The sequence below is a fragment of the Girardinichthys multiradiatus genome, chromosome 20, assembly GCF_021462225.1.
Source record: "Girardinichthys multiradiatus isolate DD_20200921_A chromosome 20, DD_fGirMul_XY1, whole genome shotgun sequence".
Classification (NCBI taxonomy): domain Eukaryota; kingdom Metazoa; phylum Chordata; class Actinopteri; order Cyprinodontiformes; family Goodeidae; genus Girardinichthys; species Girardinichthys multiradiatus.
Window position 1 is genome coordinate 5,275,064 of NC_061812.1, and position 23,216 is coordinate 5,298,279.

General features: G+C 40.4%; 1 protein-coding gene across 5 annotated transcripts in view; it reads left to right on the plus strand.

Moving 5' to 3' along the window:
- The first annotated feature begins 1,589 nt into the window (after positions 1–1,589).
- chd6 (chromodomain helicase DNA binding protein 6) overlaps positions 1,590–23,216 on the plus strand; it is a 93,315-nt gene continuing 71,688 nt past the window's right edge. For 4 of the 5 annotated variants that reach the window (XM_047347815.1, XM_047347819.1, XM_047347820.1 and 1 more), the window contains exons 1-2: positions 1,590–4,734; positions 16,855–16,904. In XM_047347815.1, the coding sequence (XP_047203771.1) occupies positions 16,875–16,904 (30 nt within the window). In that variant the 5' untranslated portion in view covers positions 1,590–4,734; positions 16,855–16,874. The remainder of the gene's footprint in view (positions 4,735–16,854; positions 16,905–23,216) is intronic. The other variant, XM_047347816.1, reaches the window with a different exon arrangement.

A 23,216-nucleotide genomic window follows, 5' to 3' on the forward strand; every position in this document is an offset into this window, starting at 1 on the left:
TGTGCAATCAATGAAGACTGGCTACCAGGCTGGTCCAATTTAGCCATGAAACCTCCCACACTAAAATGACAGGTGTTTCAGTTTCATCCAACCCCTGTATTTACCTGCATGTTGCAGCTTTCCACTCATTCTTCCACCTCCAGAAGAGACACACAAACAAAATGCTGAAAACACATTCAGGTAAACATCTCCAATGACTGCCATGCTAATTATGTATGCAGAGGCACTATCTGCAGGAGTCCTTTGCTGCACTGTGCCTGCAGCAGCATTACTGTGAGTCTGCGAGTTAGAGAACATGGAGAGCTTCACAGTCAACTTTCATTATTTTTCTTTAATACAAACGTGTTTAAAAGATGCAGTGGTTCAGTTTTTCCTCCTCAGTACGTCCACAGAATCCTTCCAGCCAGAAATTCAGTGATGCCTGTTATTTTGTGTTTGGTGCTCATATAGTAATTTACATTTTTATTTTGTTCGCAGCTTTTAAAATTTAGCTTCTGCAAAAGATGATCTGCTGCCCTGCAGCAATTTTACTAACTTGGGTTTAGCTGAAACTCATAATTATTTAGATTACAAATAAAAGCTGCATGGATTCAGAAAATAAAACCCACAGCAAAATAAAGAACATGCAGAATAACTAAGTTTGACCAATTTATTTAATGACATAATTTTAGAAAAATTCACCAACAATGTGCAAAGGCTTATTTATAAAAAATACTTTTTTCTTAAACTTCAGATTAAGATCCTGACTGAGCTGTGGCATCTGGATTTAGACACTAAAACCAGATTATCATGTGGAGGGGTCAAAATTCACATACAGTCATCATGTAGTTGAATGTCATTAATTCTTGTTTTTCCTTCCACTTGAACCAGGCTTTTTCCAGGGTAGAATAATCAAACGATATAAATTTTAAATTTAGAAAACAAGACCTGCATGGATACATTTAAATTAAGATTCCCTCTAATCCCCACATGATTAAAATTATGCATAGAGGCTCAAATGCAAACATACACCCACACTAATATTTAGTTGTGTGTGTCTTAAAGAGTTGCAGCTGGAATGCAGCATTCTTGTAGACGTCAACATGCTTCTGGCTGGATATTTGACCACTCTTATCAGAATTGGTAAGAGTTTATTTAAACCAAGTGGCATCAGGGACTGGACTTGTCTTTTCAACACAATTCACAAATCTTTAATTGTATTGAGGTAGGGAACCTTTCAGGGGCTTAATTTTAGTCTCCTTTATCCATTCCAAAGCCAGTCTACAAGGTGTCTGCTACCAGTAACTCTTTAGACCCTCCACTCTGGCTCCTAATAATTTTGGCCAATAATTTTGTTGCGTTTTGGTTTTAAACTACATGCATTTAATGTCCTTTCTTAATAAAAATTGAACGTTCTATATTGTATTACGTGTATTCATTCTTTTTTATGTAAAAGTTTGATGTTTTTTTTAACTGAAAAACCTTAACAGAACTCAAATTCTTTTCATTTGATTTAAAAATATTTATAAAAAATGTCTATAGTGTCATTTTGTTTGAGAAAGATCTGACCCACATACAGAAGAACATTCAGAAGCACAACTGAATTAGTGAAAGGTGTTTTATTTACAAAGTGATACTGGAACGTGAACGGTAGAATCGCCAACTGCATGGAAAGAGGGGAAGGAGAACTGGTGAAAACAAGAACTATAATCTTGAGGAATAAACAAGAAGTAATTATGTTCCCTCACTAAGTGAGGGAAGTCAGGTCGCCAGGGGTAGCGGGAGTCGGGACCCAGGTGTGTGAACCGGAGAAAATCCAGATGGCTGATTTGAGCTGTAGAGTGAATTCTGGTGAGTCCAGGAGTTAATTCAACGTTCAGGTACTTGCGTTGGAGGGTGGACAGGGTACGCTTCTGCCTTGGTTCAGGAGACGGAGGATAACAGGAAGCTGCCAGCTTGGTACTTGGAAACAAAATCCACCAAACATAGGTAATCTTGATCGTCCAGAAACTTCTAAAGTCTTTCCAGAAAACGTATAAATTGTCAGTGTGGTCAGGCTTGAAAGTGTTGATTTGAGAGCAGGGGCTTCATGGCGTTGAAATCTGGCTTCACTGCCAACAGTGACACTGGTGTTCCAGTGGTTTCCAGTTTACTAAAGACTTGAACCCTTTTTCCAATGTCCTTTCTTCTAAGGGTGACAGTTTGAGTCAGAGGGTTAAACGTGGAAAGATTTCTGTGTTCCAACAGGATGATGATCCCAGATGGAGCTGAGGTTTTGGAATGGATAAAATGTGCCAACGTTAAGCATTAAAATGATCCTTGTTCTGTTAGAACACCTAATTGTGGCCAAGTTTCAGCTCTCTATAGCTATTGTTTTAAAGTGCAGTTAAAGAATCTGGAAGAAATCTAGCATCTTCACACTTCCATCCACTCTAAGCAATGCATCAGAACCACTGGCAGCAAACAGACCCACATCATGATACTGTCACCACCATGCTTGACAGTTGTTACAGTGGTCTTATGGTTGAAAATCTGATTTTTACCCCTCCAAACATGCATCTAGTTTTTGTGGACAACGAGCTCAACATTTCCCTTCAAGGATCAGTTATTAAAGATCATAGGTGGCTGTATGTATAATTTTAACACTGTGTGGACTCAAGAAATCAACCATACATTTAAAGTTATGTACCAAATTCATTTGATTTTTTGTTTATGAAAAACCATTTCAGTTTTTTCTTGGCATGATCATACCACCCTGGAAGAAGAACAATTAAAAGAAATCATTAAAAACTCTAATTTTACTGTGACATTTATGCGTATAATGAGTGGATGGAAACTTCTATGTTTAATATGTTAAGGCTTTAGGCAAGGTTTATTGGTCACTTTCTGTTCACATTTAACCAAAACTGAATTAGGGTTTCTGTGAGTAAAATTATGATAAATTCTGAGAAATAACTTGGGTAAGTTAATAATATGTAACGCTAGACAATGCAACATTTGAAATGTTATTCCTTAAACCATAAAAGCCAGGTTCAGAAGCAGTTTCGTTAAAGTGTAATAACAACCCTATTTCTCAGCCAGAACGAAAACAAGTTTATTTTAAGAGTTCATGCAGTTTTGTGGATTTGATGCTAAAAGAAGTGCAATTCTTAAAAATTAAGGTTCTCAAACTGTGGTGCAAGTACCACCGTAGGTACTTGGGCTGCATTCTGTGGTACTCAGGATAACATTTAGCACAAACTATATTTATAAGCTAAATGTCACATCAATCACATCAATAAATGCTTTGATCCACAACACTGAAATGAGAGATATATTTGAACATTTTTTAACATTTTAAGAGGTTCAGGCATTCTATCCACCTCCGGCTAACAACTATTAGCATTACAATGCAACAACAATGTGTTTCTCTGCATATTAGGCATTAAAACATGTTTTCTTGCAGAAGCTGAACTGTGGTCCAAACGGACAGAGGCACCAGTAAACATTTTATTAACTTTGTGGAAGCCATATTAGCATTTGAGGCAAGGGTTGGTGACAAACGTCCAACTTTGACACTTGGAATTTGTTTGTTTTTCTTTCTTGAATAATATCTGTTTCTTATTATAAATAGAAGGCACAAACACACAGTACCAGTGCAGAAGAAGCTTTGTTTTTATGACAAAACCCACAAGAAGTGGAGGAGAAAAAACCGTCATAGTATCAGGTGGAGCGTATTTACACTTCAGGTGAAGCTGACAAGAAAAGGCCAGTAGGTTTTTCCCATAAATATGCACCTACAGCCTAAACAAGCACCAACTTCCAGTTCCCAAACAGCAGTTTAAGTCCAGCAAACAGGCTGAGCATCCGGGAAACGGAACCTGGGCTGCAGAGGACCAGGAATGCCTCTTTTCTTTTCTTCCGCCCTTCAAACCCGGTAATGATGGAGGAGTAAAAAGCGACATGATTGGTGGATGCAGCAGGCAGCAGTGGAGAAATGTAAACCCCTTGGCTTTGTTGCATTAGAGTGGGGGCTGAAGACGGAACGCTCCCCTCAATGCCAGCAGCCGGAGCCTGCTCAGCCGGTCGGTGCGGTGGGAAGCGGACTGGATCCTCCTGCAGCTCTGCGGTAAGAACCGAGACAGAACCCGGAGGAAAATCAGACAACAGGCACACATCAATGCGATTCAGCAGGAAGGGTGGAAAAAACAGCCCGGGGGTGCCGCGATAGCTCTCAGACAAACCCGGCAGAGCCTGGCTCGCTTGCTTTGCGTGACAGCTGCGGGACCAATGGAAACATGCGGGAAGCCAGCTGCGCTAAAGGCTGCAGCCAATGGAAAATGTGAAATCCGGAGAGCTGAGGTTAGGCTGGCTGCAGCAGCTAAACTTCCCAGCGAATTTAAAAAAGGCTGTTTGTGTTTTGGCTGCTGCAGAGGCCATTTTAGGTAAGAATCGTCCTCTAAGTTCGGGATGCGGGGATGATCTTTGCGGATGCAGATGGAAACAAAACGGAACTGGAGTCCCGCATCCAGACTGAAACCAGTCCGGGCTGCTGCTGGAAGCTTTATGTGGATTAAATAGATATTCCACTCCTCTTTTTCCCCCCCTCCTCACCTCCCCATCCCTTTCCTCTCCCCCTCCCTCCCCCTTGCGTGCTAATTTTTTATGCATTTTTCTAAACTGTCATGGCGATTTTGTGTCCTTGGAAATAAGAAGCAGCAGGCGTATTTTTTTCGGGCTCGCCGGGGTGAGACTGCGGCCGGGAGTCCGGAGCAGGTGAGCTGTCCGCTGGGGAGGCTTTTCTGTCCACAGATGTCCCCGGGAAGACGGAGTTTTTAGCGGCTGTCCACACGTGTAAAGGAGACAGACGGCTGTTAGAATGTATTTACAGCAGCGATGCAGTGACATTACAGAAGCTAGCAAGGAGCTAGCTGCGGGGGCTAACACCAAACAGGACTCTGTCTCCTTTTCCTCTCCTGTTTTCCGCTGCTTCTCGTTCCCAGTTTGCCATTTTCCTTACCGGGAACTTCGCTTCCCATCCTTAGCGAGCTCTCCCAACTTGTGGCAGCCCACTGGAGCTAGCCGTGTTAGCCCCTGCAGCTGCTAGCCTTCATTAAAGACGTTTGAGAAAAGCTAGGCTCTTATTAGCCTCTTAGCCTCCTCACTTTTCACAGCAGCCAGGTGTGCAGCAGAGCTCACACGGAGTCACACAGGTACACTGTTGTCTCCTGACCCTCTCACCTGACCAGGTGTAACTCAGGGCTAGGGACAAAGGATGAGTGCTGAAAGCTAACCCAGTTGACACAGGTTTGAATCTGCTCCCAGCATATTTATAATGATGTTCCTATCTGACATGATCAGAAGATGTTGTCTCTTCAAAGTTTTCTGGCAGATCATTTGTAGATGAGGACCGATCGGGCTTTTCCTTTCCGATATAGCTTTCTGGTTTTCATTGAGGTCTCATTTTGAGGTCTCAATTTTTATAGATCCCTATTTTTATTTACAAAGGACTATAACACATAAAAGAGAAAAATGTGCAGCAGGTTCTTTGATAGAGATAGTCATTTTAAAATCCAACAAAAACGAAGGAATTATTTCCCATCTGTGCAGAACACCTACTTCCACATGTTGGCTGTTTCCTGATGTCCTTCTGGCCAAATTTGTGAAGGGAACGACTAACGGTTGTCATGACACCAACTTCCCCACAGCATGATGCTGCCACTGCCCTTTTTCACAACCAGCATAGTGCATTCAGGGCATTTTCCACCACAAGCAGCGTTTTGTATGTTAAACTTTAACCCTATCAGACCAGAGCTCCTTCTTTGACTCGTTTGCTCGTGGTAAGCTGTTGAGAGAAAATCCTTGTTGTTGTTTTTTTAAACTTTAGCAATCTTGCAAAACTTGCAGAAGCATGACTAACAGTTGTCATGCCAAAAGATTCTCCAACCTGAGAGTGGATCTCTGCAGCTCCTCCAGAGTTACTATGGACGTCTTGGCTGCTTCTCTGGTCAATGCTCTGTTTGTCCTGCCTGTCAGTTTAGGTGGACATCCATGTCTTGGTAGCTTCACAGTTGTGCCATCCTCTTTCCATGTTTAGATGATGGATTATATTCAGAGCTTGGGATATTATTCTAGAACCTAACCTGCTTTAAACTTCTCCACAACCTTCTCCCTGACCTGACTGCTGTGTCCCTTGGCCTTCATGATGCTGTTGTAACACACGTCTGAGGACTTCACAGAACAGCTGAAGTTATACTATATTTTGGTGACTTCTGTTGGTATTAGGTTGGAATGGATTTTATTTAGGGATATCCGAGTAAGGGGGGCTGAATACAAATATATACCAAACGTTTCAGATGTTTATTTGTAAAAACTAATTTTTCAAGGTGGTGCTCTGGTCGTGATGATATATCTTATAAATTAGGATACATTAAAGTTTGTTCCCATAACATGACAACAAGTGTTAAAATAGATGGTCGTTTTAAGTCCAACAGAAAAAGAAGGAATTTCAAATCAGCTTAATTTATGCTTTAAAGCAAGTCTTACATTTTTATCTGATTTAAATGTGCATCAAAGTAGATGCTGCTGGCTGATGGATTTGAAGATCTTAATTTTGCTGTAGGGGAAACATTTCAAAGTTTTCTGTGTTGGAGCTTCCTGTCGACGATTAAAGCCAATAAAGGGAAAATCTGCCAGTTCTGATCTCTGACACTGACTGGTGCATTTCCAGTGATTTGTATTTGAAATGTACCTGTAGAGCTTTTTGGTTTGTGGAATGTTGAAAGGATGCTGCTACAGGTGTCAGAGTTGCAGTCCTGCTTTTACAGCCTGTTTGTGTCCAATAGTGTTTGCATGCTCACCTTGTTTTAGTGCCTGTGAGGAACTGAACCGATGGAGGATCATGTCTGGGCATTTAACAAATGATTTATTTGGGCTTTACTATAGAATCAGGGTTCCTTCATAGCCTTGAAACGTTTAGAACCTGGTTCTAGGAGAATAGTCCATTGTAGAGCTACAGCTCTTACTGGCCTATCTCTGATCTACTTTCTAAATGTAAAATTTATAGTTTTAAATTTGCAATTTAAGAATGCTACAAATTTGGTCCAACAACACAGGCAGATGGACACTTTTTTGATTTTTCAGGCCAAGATGTTCACTGACAAATTACAACGATAAATTGGCAAATTGTAAGTATAACACAAAGTATTTGTCTTTTACCGACCACTTTTTTGCAGTCATTTTAATTTCATAGGAAATAAGACCACGAAGATCCAGCAACTTTAGTCTATACCAACGGTAGCTGGCAATAAGAGCAACGACCGACAGGTTTTATTCCAGAATGGTCCTCTGTCTAACCTAATCCACCTTTCCATCAAGTCTGACCACTTTCCCCGTTCCTGCTGAAGAAAAACCTCCCTGCAGTTGGCTTGTAATCATATGAAAATTTGGTATCATTCATTTCTAAATTGCCAGTTTCTTAAATAAAATGTAAATAAAAACAGATCCACTATTCTTGTAAAAATAATAGTCCTGTTGAATAGTTTTATTATCTTCTGTGAGATGCCTGTTTCATTTCTGTATTATAGCAGCATGCAACAGTCGGTGCTCATCTGAGGTTATATTATCCCTGTTTAATTGGACAGGACTGTTGTTTTTTTTACATCGTTTTTATTACTCGCTCTAGGAAATGTTATCACGTTAATCCATAATGCCAATAATCGTTTCATTCCTACCCCACAGCATGATGCTGCCACCACTATATATATACAGTAGGCTTGGTGTGCTCTGGGCGCACAGCGTTTCACATGTACGCTAAAAAGTTCACTTTTGGTCTCATTTGACCAGAGCACCTTCTTCTACATGTTTACTGTGTCCCCAACTAGGCTTGTGGCAAACTACAAACAGGACTTCTTATGGCTTTCTGAGAATGGCAGCCTTCTTTTTGTCACTTTTCCATAAAGGAGGAATTTCTGGAGTTCACAATTATTAGTTATATTGTCAGGAGATTCATCCTCCTGGGCTGTGAATCTCTGCCACTCCTCCAGAGTTACCATGAGCCTCTTGGCTGCCTCTGTGATTAATGCTCTCCTTGCTGTCAGTTAAGGTCATCGTCCATGTCTTGGTCGGTCTGCAGTTGGTCCATCCTCTCTTCATGGTCAGATGACAGATTGAACAGAGCTATGTGAGATGTTCAGAGCTTGGGACATAATTTTCAAACCTAACCATGCTCCCTGGTCTGTCTGCTGTGTTCCTTGGTCTCCATGATGTTGTTTGTTCTCCAGTGCTCTCTAACAAACCTCTGAGACCAAAAACAGAACAGCTGCCTTTATGATGAGATTGAATTGCACACAACTGTTTACTCATTAGGAGACTTTTGAAGGCAATTAGTTGCTCTGGATTTTATTTGATTGTAACCAAAGTAAAGGGGCTTGAATACAAACATGCTTTTCAGATTCTTATTGATGAAAATATAAATGCACTCCTGTGGGCTGGTCATCCCATCAGATCCTAATAAAATACATTTTTACAGCCAGGGCTGTCCAACATGCGGCCCAGGGGCTATATACAGCCCTTAGAATGATTTCGTGTGGCCCAGTCGCAGTTCAAGAATGGTACAACTTTGGCCCAACGGCATAAAGGTGGTTGATGCAGACAGACACTTTTAAAAATCTTTCTGGACAAGATTTTATCGACAAATTAAAAACTTCTTAAAATGGAAAATTTTACTCAAAAGCAGGTTTTGTCGCTCATGCTAGTAAAACGTGACTATACAGCAAACCCAGAGAGTTCAAAGGATTCACATGCCTTTCTTTAATTTGATTTAGAGATCCCATTTATTCAACAACCAGACTAATTTGTTCATTTCTTTAAAATGTTGCATTTTTTGTTTATTAGATGTAAAACAAACAGAAAAATCACAATAAGTTTACTTTTGCATTTTTAATAAAAGAATCTGATGTACTTTCAGCTTGAAAGTAAATAAACATTGTCACGGAGGAAAAAATGTGCTGCAGGTTCATTGCTAGCGAAAATAGTTTGGAAAGTGTAAGATTTACAAGATGGTCTCTCTTTTTGCATCACAGCATGTGCCTCTAATATTTATCAGATTTCTTTTACCAAACTGAGTCGTGCACCAAAGAAAATGTTCTTTTTTTGTTTGTTCACAGACCAAAATGTGCAAGATTTAAGTTTTGATGAGATGTTTTTCTTGTTTTGGTGCTTGACCCTCTTATCAAGATGAAATTGGCAGATTCCAATCTTTAGCAGATTGACTACCTTTTTTTGCCAGCGTATCTGCAGTAAATGACTATTCTGTCTAATGTGATCAGTAGAAATGCACCTAGTCAGATCATCTGTTCTGGGTCTTTGAGAATTAGGGGCTTCCACACTCCTTTCGCACCTTGATTGCTTCCTTCCTCACCTTGTCTTGGTGTGTTCTGGATGTGGAAGAAAATCACCATCCGTGCTTTGTTGTTAGACACTTTATCCTTCTTTTTAGACAGGTGAGGGAGGATGTCAGGCGCTAAGTCATGTTTAAGCATTTTAAAACTCACCTTTTATTATTTTTATTGTGGAATCAGGGTTCCTCCAGACTCACTTTGTTCCTGCAGGACTGTATCGACACCAATGTTTATTTAAATTCACAACAAATGTCATCTTAAGGCACTCCAATAAGACAAATAGGTCAAATTCATCTTAGATTATGTACCCATACACCGATTCTGTGAAGATGTTGTTACACACTGCAGTCTTATTGGCAGATGGGGCTGATTGCAGTTAGCTTTGTCGTTAAACACAATAAGTAAAAATTCCCACTGGTTTTCCGACTTCTGGCTGGAACACAGTTTAGTGGATGCGACTCATTACTAGATCCAACTTTTGAGATAAATAGGATGAACCAAAGACCCACGCCGTTCAGCTCCTCTAACTTCCCACAAAGTCTGAGTGACTAAAAGTGCTTCCATGCCTTTAGGAGTTTGGAAAAGAAGGGGAATTTTCTTCAATTATGTCGTGGGCCTTCTGTATGTGGAAAAAAGTATTGTATGGGAAAATGTATCTTAAAGAAATATAAAAAATAATCAGAATTTGTTAAGAGAAGTGTGTTTGTTTTTATAGGTATGATGTGAAAATACACAGCTTAAGTTCACACAAAGTTTAAAAAGGAATGAAATACGTGCCTTACAAGTTACCAGCCAGAAATCTAAAGCTGGTTTTATTTTCCAACTGTGCTTTTAATTTGAACATAGTTTTATAAACAACACTACCAACCAAACATTGTATCATCTAACATATACATTAAGTTTATGCATCTAAGATGGTAAAAGTCCATCCACCTGATGTTGTGCCTTGACTTCTAATGACCTACCACATATTGGACCAAGCAGTCCTTTGCAGTTGTGATAATTGTCACTTGCTGTAATGGGCAGCTGTGCAGTCCAGGGTGAACCCAGCCTCTCACCCTAATGACTGGTCCGACTACAACCCTGCACGGATAAGTGGGTATAAACCATGGATAGATGGAAGACTACAGTAGGAATTATTCAGAAAAGCCTTCTTTCTTGTTCTGTTTATGATTTTTGGAGATCGTTTTTTATTTTGAACAATTAATGGTCCATTTTTATATTAATGCACTTTAAAGGCAACTATCTGTGCAAAACAAAAAAAAAATAACCTTTTAGTATCCTGCAAGAAATGCTTTTAAAGAGCAACTGGCTGCAGAGAAACTCAAGTGTCAAGCATTTATGGATCAGAATTGTCAAAATGTGTCATTAACAGGAAAAACAACAGTTGCATATCTCCATCTTATCCACACTCATTGCAACCAGGGCTGAACCATATTCGAAAATCTTGCGATAAATATCGATGTGACGATATCAGGTGCGATATCTGCCTATTTTCATCTTTCTTTCTCTCCTGCGCTTCCATCACTCTGTGACCTTCAGCATTTTGATCAATGTCGTCAGTGTCCATTGTGAGGCTAAATATTACATTAGATGGTAAAATGCTAGTTCAAACAGTCCTCAGTGATATGAATCTGGCGCACACTGATATTACAATAAGCCTTGATTTTATTTCTCTGTGGTAAGCAAACAGGCAGAATGTTGTGATATTTTGCCACTGCTGCTGAAAGTCATATTAATTTTCAACTTCTAACGATGCCTTTGAACTGTTGAAAGTTTAGTAATTTATAAGTTTGAATTTATGTATTGTTTGAACTTTAATCCAGACTGGATCAAAATTCTACACATGGGCTCAAATATATACATACACCCCTGTGATATTGGGGTAAATCTACCTCAGTATGTAAGGTACTCGACCTCATAAACTGTGCAGCCAAGCTTGTAAGATAATTCAGGTTGGATATTTGACTCTTCTTGGCCGAATTGGTAGACTTCATTGGTGAATTGGTGGTTCCCAGTCACAGACTCGGCTTTTGGTCCATGCGTTTTTAATAGGGTAGAGATCAGAGCCGTTTCAGCTAAGTTTAATGCTAGCCTATTTTATCTGTTCCTTGGATGTGGATGTAGCTGAATGCTGTTGGAAAAAGCTAGGCTCTGATTACAGTTTGTATCAGCAGATTCTTCTTGGATCGGTACCAGGAGAAAAAGCCATCTTGATTGGACATCTTCGCCTGAAAGTAAAACTATTCAGAATTCCTCGACTTTAAACTTCACTGTTTTAAACTCAGTCATTCATCACTGATCAAACTATGACTGCATCTTCCTGGATCAATGTATCATGAGTCAGTTTTACTATGTTCAGTACCTGTTAGGTAGAGAATCCAAATTTGCCGTGCAAACTTGGGTCTGAATGTGAAAACATCTGTAAAGGTTCAGCAAAGGAGAATCTGTCATGACTGAAGCAACATTTCATCTCCTACCTCTAAAATCAATAATTTGAGCAACTTTAGGAGTATTTCTGAAGTACAGGTTATACTCCAGATGGCATATTAACAGTTAAAAACATGAACCTTACCTGCAGGTCTTTACTGTGCTCCTCCTGGATGATGTAGTAACAGCAGTCTCAGCTTGGTGACAAAGTTTAATGGGTGCAGAACGCAGTGGGATTCAGGTGAGTCCTTCAAAATAACTTCCAACTGCATGCTGTCGTGTTCCATTTATCAGTGTTAATAAAACGGACCGGGTCAGCTGGTACGGGAAAACCTGGAAAACTGTCCTTGAAGAATGCTGCAGGGAGTTGGAGGCGATATCTTATTGATGTAGCTAGCTGGATAAGGATACTCCCTGACATCAAGGTCCAGTCCATTGTCTGGGGCCATCAGGGGAAAACCAGAGAACTGGAACAGGAACCAAACAACGAGATGCTGAGGTTTATGTTTAAATACCCTCGTCCCTCTGGTGAATCTGGTTTGAATTTGAAGCAGTCGAGTCACTGCCGTCTCTGAGGCAGGTTGTCTGCTGCTGATTCTCAGGTCCATCCACAGCTAAGCTTCTGTTTGGGTCTGAGTAAGTGATGGAGCAACGGAAGCAAGGGTCAGTGAAGATGGAGCAGGCTTTAGCAGCCATGGGTGAAGTTTAATTTACCTGATGGTTCAGTTTACAACCCCAAACATGTTAATTTCATGATAACTGAATTTAAGATATGTTTGGGCTTGGGTGGAGATTCTATTTGGAAAAGGGACCAAACGACAGAGAAATGTGAAAAATGGGAATGGTTGCTTCCTGGTAAGGTGTGCATGTTGCCTTAGACAGCATCCCTGTCTGCAGTATCAGACTTTAAATGCTTAAATGTGATTAACAGCATGTCTGCATCATTATTAGGGTTGCTGCATAAAATCCTACAGGAGATCAGTGGAGGCTTTAGGGGAGCTGTTTGAACGGTTTCCTGATCCTCCAGCATATAAAATCCTTATTATTTAACATTACTGCTCACGGACTGTAGAAGAAGCATTTATGACACTTAACAAAATAAGAGTAGCAGAATGTGCCCAAATAATGTAATACTATATTTCTTGTTGATTGCATGATGCCTTTATTCTACAAGACAAAAATGGAGGCATTAATCATCCAGTTAGGGAAATATCTATTAGAAAATACTGGGGCGGAAATGTTTTCCTGTTTATTTAATACATGAAAACAAAGTTCTGAGATTTTTGGGGGGGATCTGTAACACACATGTTCTTTGTTTGTGTTTTGCGTTTTAAAAAATTTGGTAAAGGTTAGAGAAAATGCTTTGGTACACAAATGAGGATCATCGTGTTATTCAGTACGTTTTTTCCCCCGGTTCTCCATGTTTTGTTACTTTTAATTTCTAGAAAAGGAAATTGGAGTCAGCAGGTCACATCTAAGGAAACTGTTAGCCTGGTTGTTGCATTTATTAAGCTGATTATGATGCTTCCGCTAACTGGAAACAAACAGTTCAGTACCAAACAGTACAAAGTTTTTAACATCACCGGTACCATTCCTGGCAAAAATAAAGTTGGAGTTCTCAGTGCTATAGACCAATAGGACGGTGATGCCATGGATGCCTGCTGGTATATTTAGCATAATTCCAAAACAATAGATCTGTTCAAATGAACTCTTCAGATGATGTAGCACCAGTACCCTGACAGCTTCATCTTCGGATGTTTGGTTCTGCTCCGTCTGGAAAAGTCGGCTGTGTTTTCACAAATGATATCGATCTACAGTACTTCTACTGGTGTGTTCACACCGAACGTGGATTCTGCGAATTTTTCGTGTCATTTGTGTGCTGTTGCTCGCTTGACAATTCGCATGGCCAAATGTCAACAAATGGCAAGCTTTGCCGCGTCACGAAGTAGGAGGAGCTTCTATCTGCTGCTTGCTGGTTTCAACTGAACATGGCGGACATGGAGTTCATGGATAATCACGGTGTTTCACCTGTGGAGAGCCGAAAAACGCCGCCGACGTCCCTGGGTTCACCAGATTCTTCAGGGACGGGAACAGTTCGGAGAGTACCACCACCTACTCCAGGAGCTGCGTCTGGATGACGGTCGATTTCAGTGGTACTTCCGTCTATCCAGGACCCAGTTCGAAGATCTGCTGTCCTGCGTTGGGAGACGAATTGGCCTCCGGGACACCAACTACCGGCGCTATATCTACGCTGCTGAATGCTTGTCCATCTGTCTTCGGTGAGTAAATAAATCTTAGCTAGTTAGTTGAGTCATACAACTCAGGCTTGCCGCACACTGAAAACAGCTTCTTCTCCGCTGCAGTCCTTCACCCTACGTCCCTGATTGGTTGACGCGACGCGAATTTCAACTTGTCCATCGCTTCGCTCGGCGCGCCTTTCGTACCGTGTCCTTCGTCTCCTTCGCACCGCACCGCCTCGCGCTGTTCCTCTCCTGAATGTGCCTCTACACAGGGATAACATGTAAATCGGCCGCTCCTATCGCAGAGTCCGCGTTTGGTGTGAACGCACCATACTGATGTCTACTCTGTAATGATGAAGCAGCTTCTAAAGCAGAGTTTTTAATAAAAATGAACAGTTGTGTAAATTTAAAGCAACAGTGCTCTGGGTTCTCTGTTAGGAGTGATGGCATCTGAGCGTTCCTTGATGTTTTTAAAAATGCAGTAATTATCTGTAGTGAGTTTGTGGTGGTTTAGTGGTTAGAACAGGAGGTTTGTGTTCCAGAGGGGACACAAGGGGCCAGGTTCGTATCCCACAGATTACCACTCTGGGTCCCTGAGCAAGACCCTTAGCCCGAGAATGCTCCCTGGGTGCCGCACAATGGCAGCCCACTGCTCCCTGTAAGGGATGGGTTAAATGCAGAGGACAAATTTCGTTGTAATGTACATGTGCAATGACCAATAAAGATGATTATTATTATTATTATGATCCTGGTGGCAGAGTCCTTGGGGGGGGAGTACGTTGGCAGTGTGTTCATAATGTGAAGCCAGTGCACACTGGCATGGTTTGTGTGGAATCGTAGTGGGAAAAATCTGTATATTTTTCCGTCCTTAGATAATTTCCCTAAAACCCTTCTTTGGTGAACTTTGTTTTGAGTTGACGAAAAAACTCCTAAAGGTTGGGGATATATGCCTGGATGCATAAAAAAGGATAATCCTGTAACTCCTTCATTTTCTGTTGGATTTAAAACTACTACCCTGATCAAGGAACTTGAGGTCGATGTTTGTTGCATTATTGCTGCATTAAAACAAAGTGGAATCAAAACCTGGTTATCAGCCAGTAGAAATGTGATTGGAGTGAGAAACTGCAGGGAGAACCTAATGGATGGGAACTAAGATCCTCGTTGCATCATGATTGTCTTTATTTTGAAGAAAGTCTTCCAAATTTCCCTTGGTTCAGCCAGGTTGGGATAGCTTGTGGAGAGTGTAGTGGGGTCTTCATCCTGTGTCCCACCTATTGGAACATCTCAAGACACATGAGAATCAGAATCTTTGCAGGACAAGACATATCTTCACAAATACGGAATTTGACTTCTGTTAAGGCAGGTTAGAAAAGTGCAAACATGCTTATTATGTTTAACAGCAGAGTATCTGACCACTCTGGCTGGAAGGAGTTCATTGTGCTCATCAGAGAGACAGTCTGGGGGGAGGAGCAGTCTCTGAGCGGCTGGTTTTTAGAAATATTGCTCTCTAGCGCCGCCCTGAAGGTAAACGTTTAAACAGTTTGTGTCCAGGGTGTGTGGGTCCGGAGAGATGTTAGCTGCCCTTTTCGTGACCCAGACCTGTACAGGTCTTGGATGGAGGAAAGGTAAGTACTTGATGATCCTTTAAGGCAGTCTGGACCTGTCCTGTTTTGTGGTTGACCCAAACCACACACTGATGGACGAACACAGAATAGACTGAATGATAGACGTGTAGAAGATGACCAGCAGCTCCTGTGGAAGGTTTGACTTCTTGAGTTGCTACAGGACCTCCATTATCTGCTGGGCCTTCTTCAGAACAGTGTCTACGTGTATGGTCCAACTCAGTGGTTCCTAGAAGCTGGAAGTTATCCACATTAGACACTGTTGATGAGGATGGTGAGGGGAGGCTTTCAGTTACATTCAGTAGTTTTAGTCCATGAGATAATTTGGGCTTTTATTTATTGCAGGGTTTCTGAGTTTTTTGTAGCATCTTTTTTTCTGGTTTTGTTTGATTTGTATTTGCTGTTGCCTGCTATACTGCTTTGCATTATTCCTAATTGCAACAAATGAATGTTTTAAATGGGATTAATCATTTAAGTAGATTCAACAAAGTCAGAGCTGAGCTGCGTTTGCACAGCAGCAAACCGACAAGTTATAATCACCGTGTTGTGGTTGAATTGGGACGACTAACAGGAAAAATGGATTAGTATAGTGATGGATGATGATAGATCCAGTGTTTTTCGAAGCACTCCAGACAGGGGAATCCTTATTACAGGCCCCAGTCAAACTGTCTTCCACTTCGTCCTGCCATTAGTCATGACACAACAACGTAGTTTAACTTCTGCGCTTGAGACAGAGACTGACCCCTGACCCAGAGCTCGACTCTGTGCTGCAAACACAGCCTTACTGGAACCCTACTATGATTCATCTCTTAGCTCTGCTGCACTAGAGAGTTGGATCATGACTGAGGGAACAAGGTTCTAGATATGAGCAGCTGAAATGATCCAGCTGGGCTCTGGCTTCGATATAAAGCGAGGAGCTCCATCATTTGAGCTGCTGCTCCTCCACATCAAAAGGAGTCGGCTAAGGTGAATTGATCTCAGATAAGCAGAAGAAAATAAATGCATGAATGATCAGTAAATACAGCTTCAGCTTTATTTAAATTCAGTTTTATGCAAAAACATTTCTAAATGTTTTTTTGTGGCTTTACTTTCAGAACTGTCTTTTTAAATCTATGACTTTAAATTAATTCCATCTTTATTTCTCTCTGAGGGTTTGTTATAGTTTTTGCATGGAAATAATCAGATTTTCCTTTTTGTCAACAGATGCTGTGAACGGATAGAAGATGAAAATCCTCAAGAAGGAGAAGCAACAGGTTTGTACCTCTACTACACAAGGCCTGTCAATAAGCATTTAACCTTCAGATTTCATATGAATTATCAGGTAGAGTTGAAACATATTCAGTTTAATCCAGTTTAATGTTCATTTAAACCTGGATTACTGTTGTCTGGTTTTCCTCACTAATTCCTAAAGAGGATTATGTGAAATCACCAAACTATGAGTGATTTTGTTCAGTTAGTAGGAATCATTGGTGTTGTTTAGCTCTGCTCCATCTCAGTCACAGCAGACAGCTGTAACACCACATCTGTAACACCACAGCTGATACACCAGCAAATAGCTGTACACCACAGCTGTAACACCAGCCAGCAAATAGCTGTACACCACAGCTGTAACACCACAGCTGATACACCAGCAGACAGCTGTAACACCACAGCTGTAACACCAGCCAGCAAATAGCTGTACACCACATCTGTAACACCACAGCTGATACACCAGCAGACAGCTGTAACACCACAGCTGTAACACCAGCCAGCAAATAGCTGTACACCACAGCTGTAACACCACAGCTGATACACCAGCAGATAGCTGTAACACCACAGCTGTAACACCACAGCTGTAACACCAGCCAGCAGATAGCTGTACACCACAGCTGTAACACCACAGCTGATACACCAGCAGTCAGTTGTAACACCAGCTAGCAGATAACTGTACACCACAGCTGATACACCAGCAGATAGCTGTAACACCACAGCTGTAACACCACAGCTGATATGCCAGCAGATAGCTGTACACCATAGCTGTTACACCAGCAGATAGCTGTACACCACAGCTGATACACCAGCAGATAGCTCTACACCACAGCTCACACACCAGCTGATAGCTGTAACACCACAGCTGATACACCAGCAGATAGCTGTAACACCACAGCTGTAACACCACAGCTGATATGCCAGCAGATAGCTGTACACCATAGCTGTTACACCAGCAGATAGCTGTAACACCACAGCTGATACGCCAGCAGATAGCTGTAACACCACAGCAGAAACACCACAGCTGTAACATCATAGCTGTAACACCAAAGTTGATACACCAGCTGACAGCTGTAACATATTCATTTGTATCCATAATCTGGTCGGTATTTAGCGCCACACAAGCTGTGCTTCAGACTCATGGGGATGCAACTAAACTTTGTCAGTTTCAAGTTATATCGGAAATTGTTGTGCTTTTGGGTTTATTGTGGAACAGTACCAACAAATTTGTCCAAATCTACATCTTAACAGTATCATATATGAACACTAAAACTAATAATATTAACTAAAGTAATATTTTACTGACTGTTTAACACCGTTTGCTATATGTGAAATTCAACCCTAAATAACTTTTTTTTTTTTTGACAACTTTACCTTTGGCTTTAATTGGTGTGTTGGAGGCATAAACAGGTCAAATTTACCAGATAACTAATGCAGTAAGTTACAGCAATCAATTCCTAATTAACCCGAGTTAGCAGCTGACAACATGGCTACAGTGTTTAGGGATCCTTTAGGGGGAGTTTGTTTTTGTTTCTTATGAAGCCATAAGACCTGTACACTGGCACGGTAGCAACTGCCGATTTATCTGGACCCTGGAGCGGTTCGCTTGCAGTGTGAATGCCTGCTGTTCCCAGCATACCTTATGATGTGATCTAAGAGTAGCACATTTGAATAGGAGAAGAAGAAGAAAAACATTGTAAGCGCGTGAATCTGAAGATGACAGTGAGGCTACGTGAAGTAGTGAAGAGGTGCAGACGCACTACTACATTTGAACACCGACTTGGCAACAGAAACCCTGATGAGGTGGACTTTCGTTTTTGTGCTTTTTTTCTTCCTGATCAGTGAAGTACTGGAGCAATACTGCCCCCAAAAAAATCCGTTGCAACTGCATGACATTTGGTCTGGTCTAAAAATCTCTGTGTGAAAGCAAACCGGGCCAACCAAAGGTGTAATTTTCTCACTTTTACCGATTCCTGGACCGATCCCTATACTGGACCAGCAGTGTGAATGCACCCTTAGACCAGCAGTCTGCTTTAATTTGTCTGGGGGTTTTATGTTGTTTTTGTTTTGTGTAAATGTGATGAAATGTTAGCTGATGTCTCCTTTGTGTTGTCTTTGCACTGTTCATTCAGTCATCTGTTTATCTACCTGCAACATCTTAAAACAGCAGAGCGATAATGTCATCACCCTGTGTGGAAATGTGTAGAGACGGCTGCTGCGCCACTTTAAAAGAATGATAACAAAGGGAAGGTTTTCATGACACCACTCTGGCAGAATCCCATCATATCTGAGGTCGTTGGTTCAGACGAAGACAACAAAAGGTAGCAGTAACTTGGTTAAATGTGCAGGTTTAACCAACTGTTCTTTAGATTTTATCTTCATTTTGGGTTTAGGCATTTAATTTATTCACTGACTCGGTCTACATCAGCAACCTTTTTCTCAGTGAAATTTTGCACCTGTCGTCCTTGCTCAAAAAGTTTTTGATTTTTAAAAACTTGCACTTTATCAGATGCAATGCAAAGTTGTTTTTTATGCAAAGTCAATACAACAAGCAGTAAAGGACAGTAAAGAAAGTTGTAATATCATAGTTTGAAAAGAGAATTGTTATGACCATAAATGCCTGATGTTTTGGCTCATCTAGATAGGTAAATATAAAATAAATTCATATCTAGGCTATTACAATTGCGACCTTATGCAACTATACCCCAAAATTTCTATCATATTAAAACTTCCACTTTAGAGTAGAGGCTGACATTTTTTCGGGAGTCCCACGGGTCACGGGATTCCCACGGGAATCCCGCGGGACGGGAGACAGCATTAGTAAAGATCACGTGATTGGGACGGTACAGGATAAAAAATGAACGGGAGCAGACGGGAGCGGGAGCTAACCAATAGGAGGGAAAACAAACTAGGATCAATTGTCTTTGGAAATGTAAAACTGAGACTTTGTTATAAACTTTAAGAAAAAAAAACTTGGATCGAAGAAAAAAATCCCCCCTTGTCCCCTCGTGGACTCCGTATAGAAAGGCTTCATCAAGGGAAGATATTTAATAAATATGTTGTGAAATAGAAAAAAATTTTATGTACCATTAAATGTACAATTTATTTAATACATCATTAAATATTAAGTGTACCACTAATTACGTCATGTGGTCTTTAAAATTATACTTAATTATTCAGTGGCACATTTAATTGCATAATAGTCCATTTCATGATATAATGGTACATTTATTGTTTCTAATGATGTATTAAATAAATAAATGGTACCTTTAATTTAATGGCACATTTAATGTTACATTTCTTTCATGTTACATTTACTTCACTTATGGGACATTCACAACATTTATTTATTTAATGATGATTTTATTGTATTAATTTTGTCCAGTTTGACCCTCCATTCTTGATGCCTGTATAGGAGATCATGTCAGAATTTGAATCAGGTGTTCTGGAGCAGACACACATCTAAAACTTGCAGGGAAGGGATCCCTGAGGACCAGGGCTGTGAACCATTGAGGTACAGTTTCTAAATTGTAAAGGTAATGCCTTTTTGTCCTTTTGTTCACCAAGTACAGTTCTCTTGCTAGGTGCATTTTTCTTTCGTTCCAGCAACTTGAAACATAAAAGTGATGTCATTGTTCAAAGGAAACAATCAGTTAATAAATAAGTAAAATACAACTAGGTACATTTTGTTTATTCAACTAAGATAGACATGGTCTGTTTCCTTGTTTAATATTTTATTATTTCTTCATTATTATTCTTTTTACTTTAACTGGCCTTTACTACAGCTAAAAACAGGGACCTAACTGGTCCTTCAAAGAAAGAAATTGCCAAAAGATTAAATGAAGAAAACAAAAATGGGAGTGGCACAGGAGTGGGAGTCGTTCTGAATGGGAGCGGGATGGGAGTGGGAGTCAATTTACCAGGAGTGGGATGGGACAGGATTTTTTTTGTTATGCTGGCCTGGGATTGGGATGGGACAAGACATTTTTCTGTGGGAGCGGGATGGGACAGGAGAGAAAATCCACTCCCGTGTCACCCTCTACTTTAGAGCTCTCTTCTTTCATGTACATTTATGGTCAGAAGCAATTAATAAAACTCGTGTACATTCACAGCTGAATTACATTGACCATAGTTTTTTTTTTTTTTTTACAGCACTATATCAGATATTAGTGAGAGTGAGGATAATGTATAAAGAGGACCTGCTCTTGTATGTGAAATAATGTTTGCTGTCTGAATATTGTAGAACCTTGTAAGCAGACATGTCTGCACTCATCTGATCAGAGCTTTGCAACAGTGATAAGATAAAAAGACTTGAATTTCAGAAACAGCAGAGCACATTTCAGTTTCTGTACAAGATCTTTGATTTTTTTTTTTTTTTTATAAACAAAGATTTTAGGTCTCCAAAGCCAAATAGTGTTAATGATGTAACACTACTGAGCTGTTCCCCGCCTCTCGCCCATAGACAGCTGGAGATGGGCACCAGCTTCCCCGTGACCCACTATGGAATAAGCGGTAGAAAATGACTGACTTTAATATTTTATTAAATAATAATTCGGTCGGTTAAGGGTTGTCCTGTCAAAACCAGCCCAATAAGGCGATGGTATTAGGACAAAATAGAAAGGGGTGAGCCAAGCTCTGACATTATTGAACAGCAAAACACTGCACACACACAGAATGAATTCACACAATTTCTTAAAATACAAGAATTTATTAACAAAAATAAGTCAACTCAAAGTCAAACATATTTAATCAACAAACTCTTTACTATGCTAAAACAATCCAACTAAACTACCAAGCAAAATGAAAGAATAAGAAAGACCAACTATATACAATATAAACAAGGGAATCAAAGATGGTTGAAAATCATGACCAAAAGAGTGATGCAACATTACCATGCAATGTTATTTATGTTTGAGAACCAAGGATTATCTTGAAGAATCTGTAAATGAAGTTAAGTTAGTCATGGAACTAATTTAGGCAATAATTGGTATACCTTTAAACAACCATTCACAATGCAAGATCAGATTAAAACATTATTTTAATAAAATATATTTTAAAGAATGATTTGCTGAATAAAACCAACCTTCTGGATGAGTAATCCTCAATGGTGTTTAATTAGATGCCTTTTAATTTAGTAAAATAATATTTAGGGAAATATTATTTCCTAGATTGGAAACCAAAAAACTTTTTGGATAAATGATCTTTAGCTGGCTCATAAGGTGGGCCAGCACATGTTCTTAGCCGTTACCGGTTGGGGCTAACAAAAGAAAACTTGTAGCTTGTCATCAGAATCAAACACATACCTTTTAAAATACCACTAATAAAAGGGTTGAAACGCATAAGCATGGACGGCGCGTTATGGCCGATCTACTGTGTTTAAAAAAACAAAACATTCTTTTAATAAAGTTTGTCTTAACTGTAAAAACACAACACATCATTAGCTGAGTTTCTCCACACAAACAAAACAAAAAAAACGTCTTTAAACGAACATTATTTAGATTATTTAACTCTAAATTAATCTTCTCTGCCCAAACACTACCTCTGAAGAGAAGTTGTCCTGGGTGTTAAGGGAAAACATCCACTTGTGGCTAAACAAAGGGTTAGCTTGCAGCTAACCTCGGTAGCTGTGGGGCAGGGATTTTAGCTGGCCCGGCCGAACCATACAACAAAGGCACGTCCGGCTCCTTACGTGGCCACAATGCGGTGGGGTAGCTCTGGCTACCTGGACGTGCATGCAGGAAGTCCCGGCCTTCTTTTCCGTGCATGCAGGAAGTCCCAGCCTTCTTTTCCAGGCTGTGGGGGTAATCGGCTTCGATTACGGGTGCTTCTGGAGGCCTCAGAAGGAAAGTCAAGTTAAGCTTGTCTCATTACACCCTTTATATGAATGAATGCCGGATACTCAAACAGCAAATCATTACTTAACTTTGTTGCATATGATCATGTGATCGTATGACACTCTTGGAACCAGTTTGAAGAGTTATGTCTGCTTGCCAGCAAGGAGACATACATGCGTTTGGTGCCTCCCCTTTCCTGTTCCCATCTGGAATCCGCATGGAAAGAGATCTGTTTGTCGGAACGCAGGGTTTTTATTCAAACAGTGACGTCACAGGAATTCCGCAGTTACCCCTCTTGTTCCTGGCTGTATTGGAAGTAGGTTAATACAATTTATTTTGAAAGTTCCAGAAAAGTTCTTACTGGCCTTTAATGTTGCAACCCATGGCTGGCTCCCAACATTGCTTTGCTTGTAAAAAGCAGTTTTGCGAACACTCATCCTTGAGGAACCCCTTTGAAAAGCCGGAACCCTTTTACCGGAACAT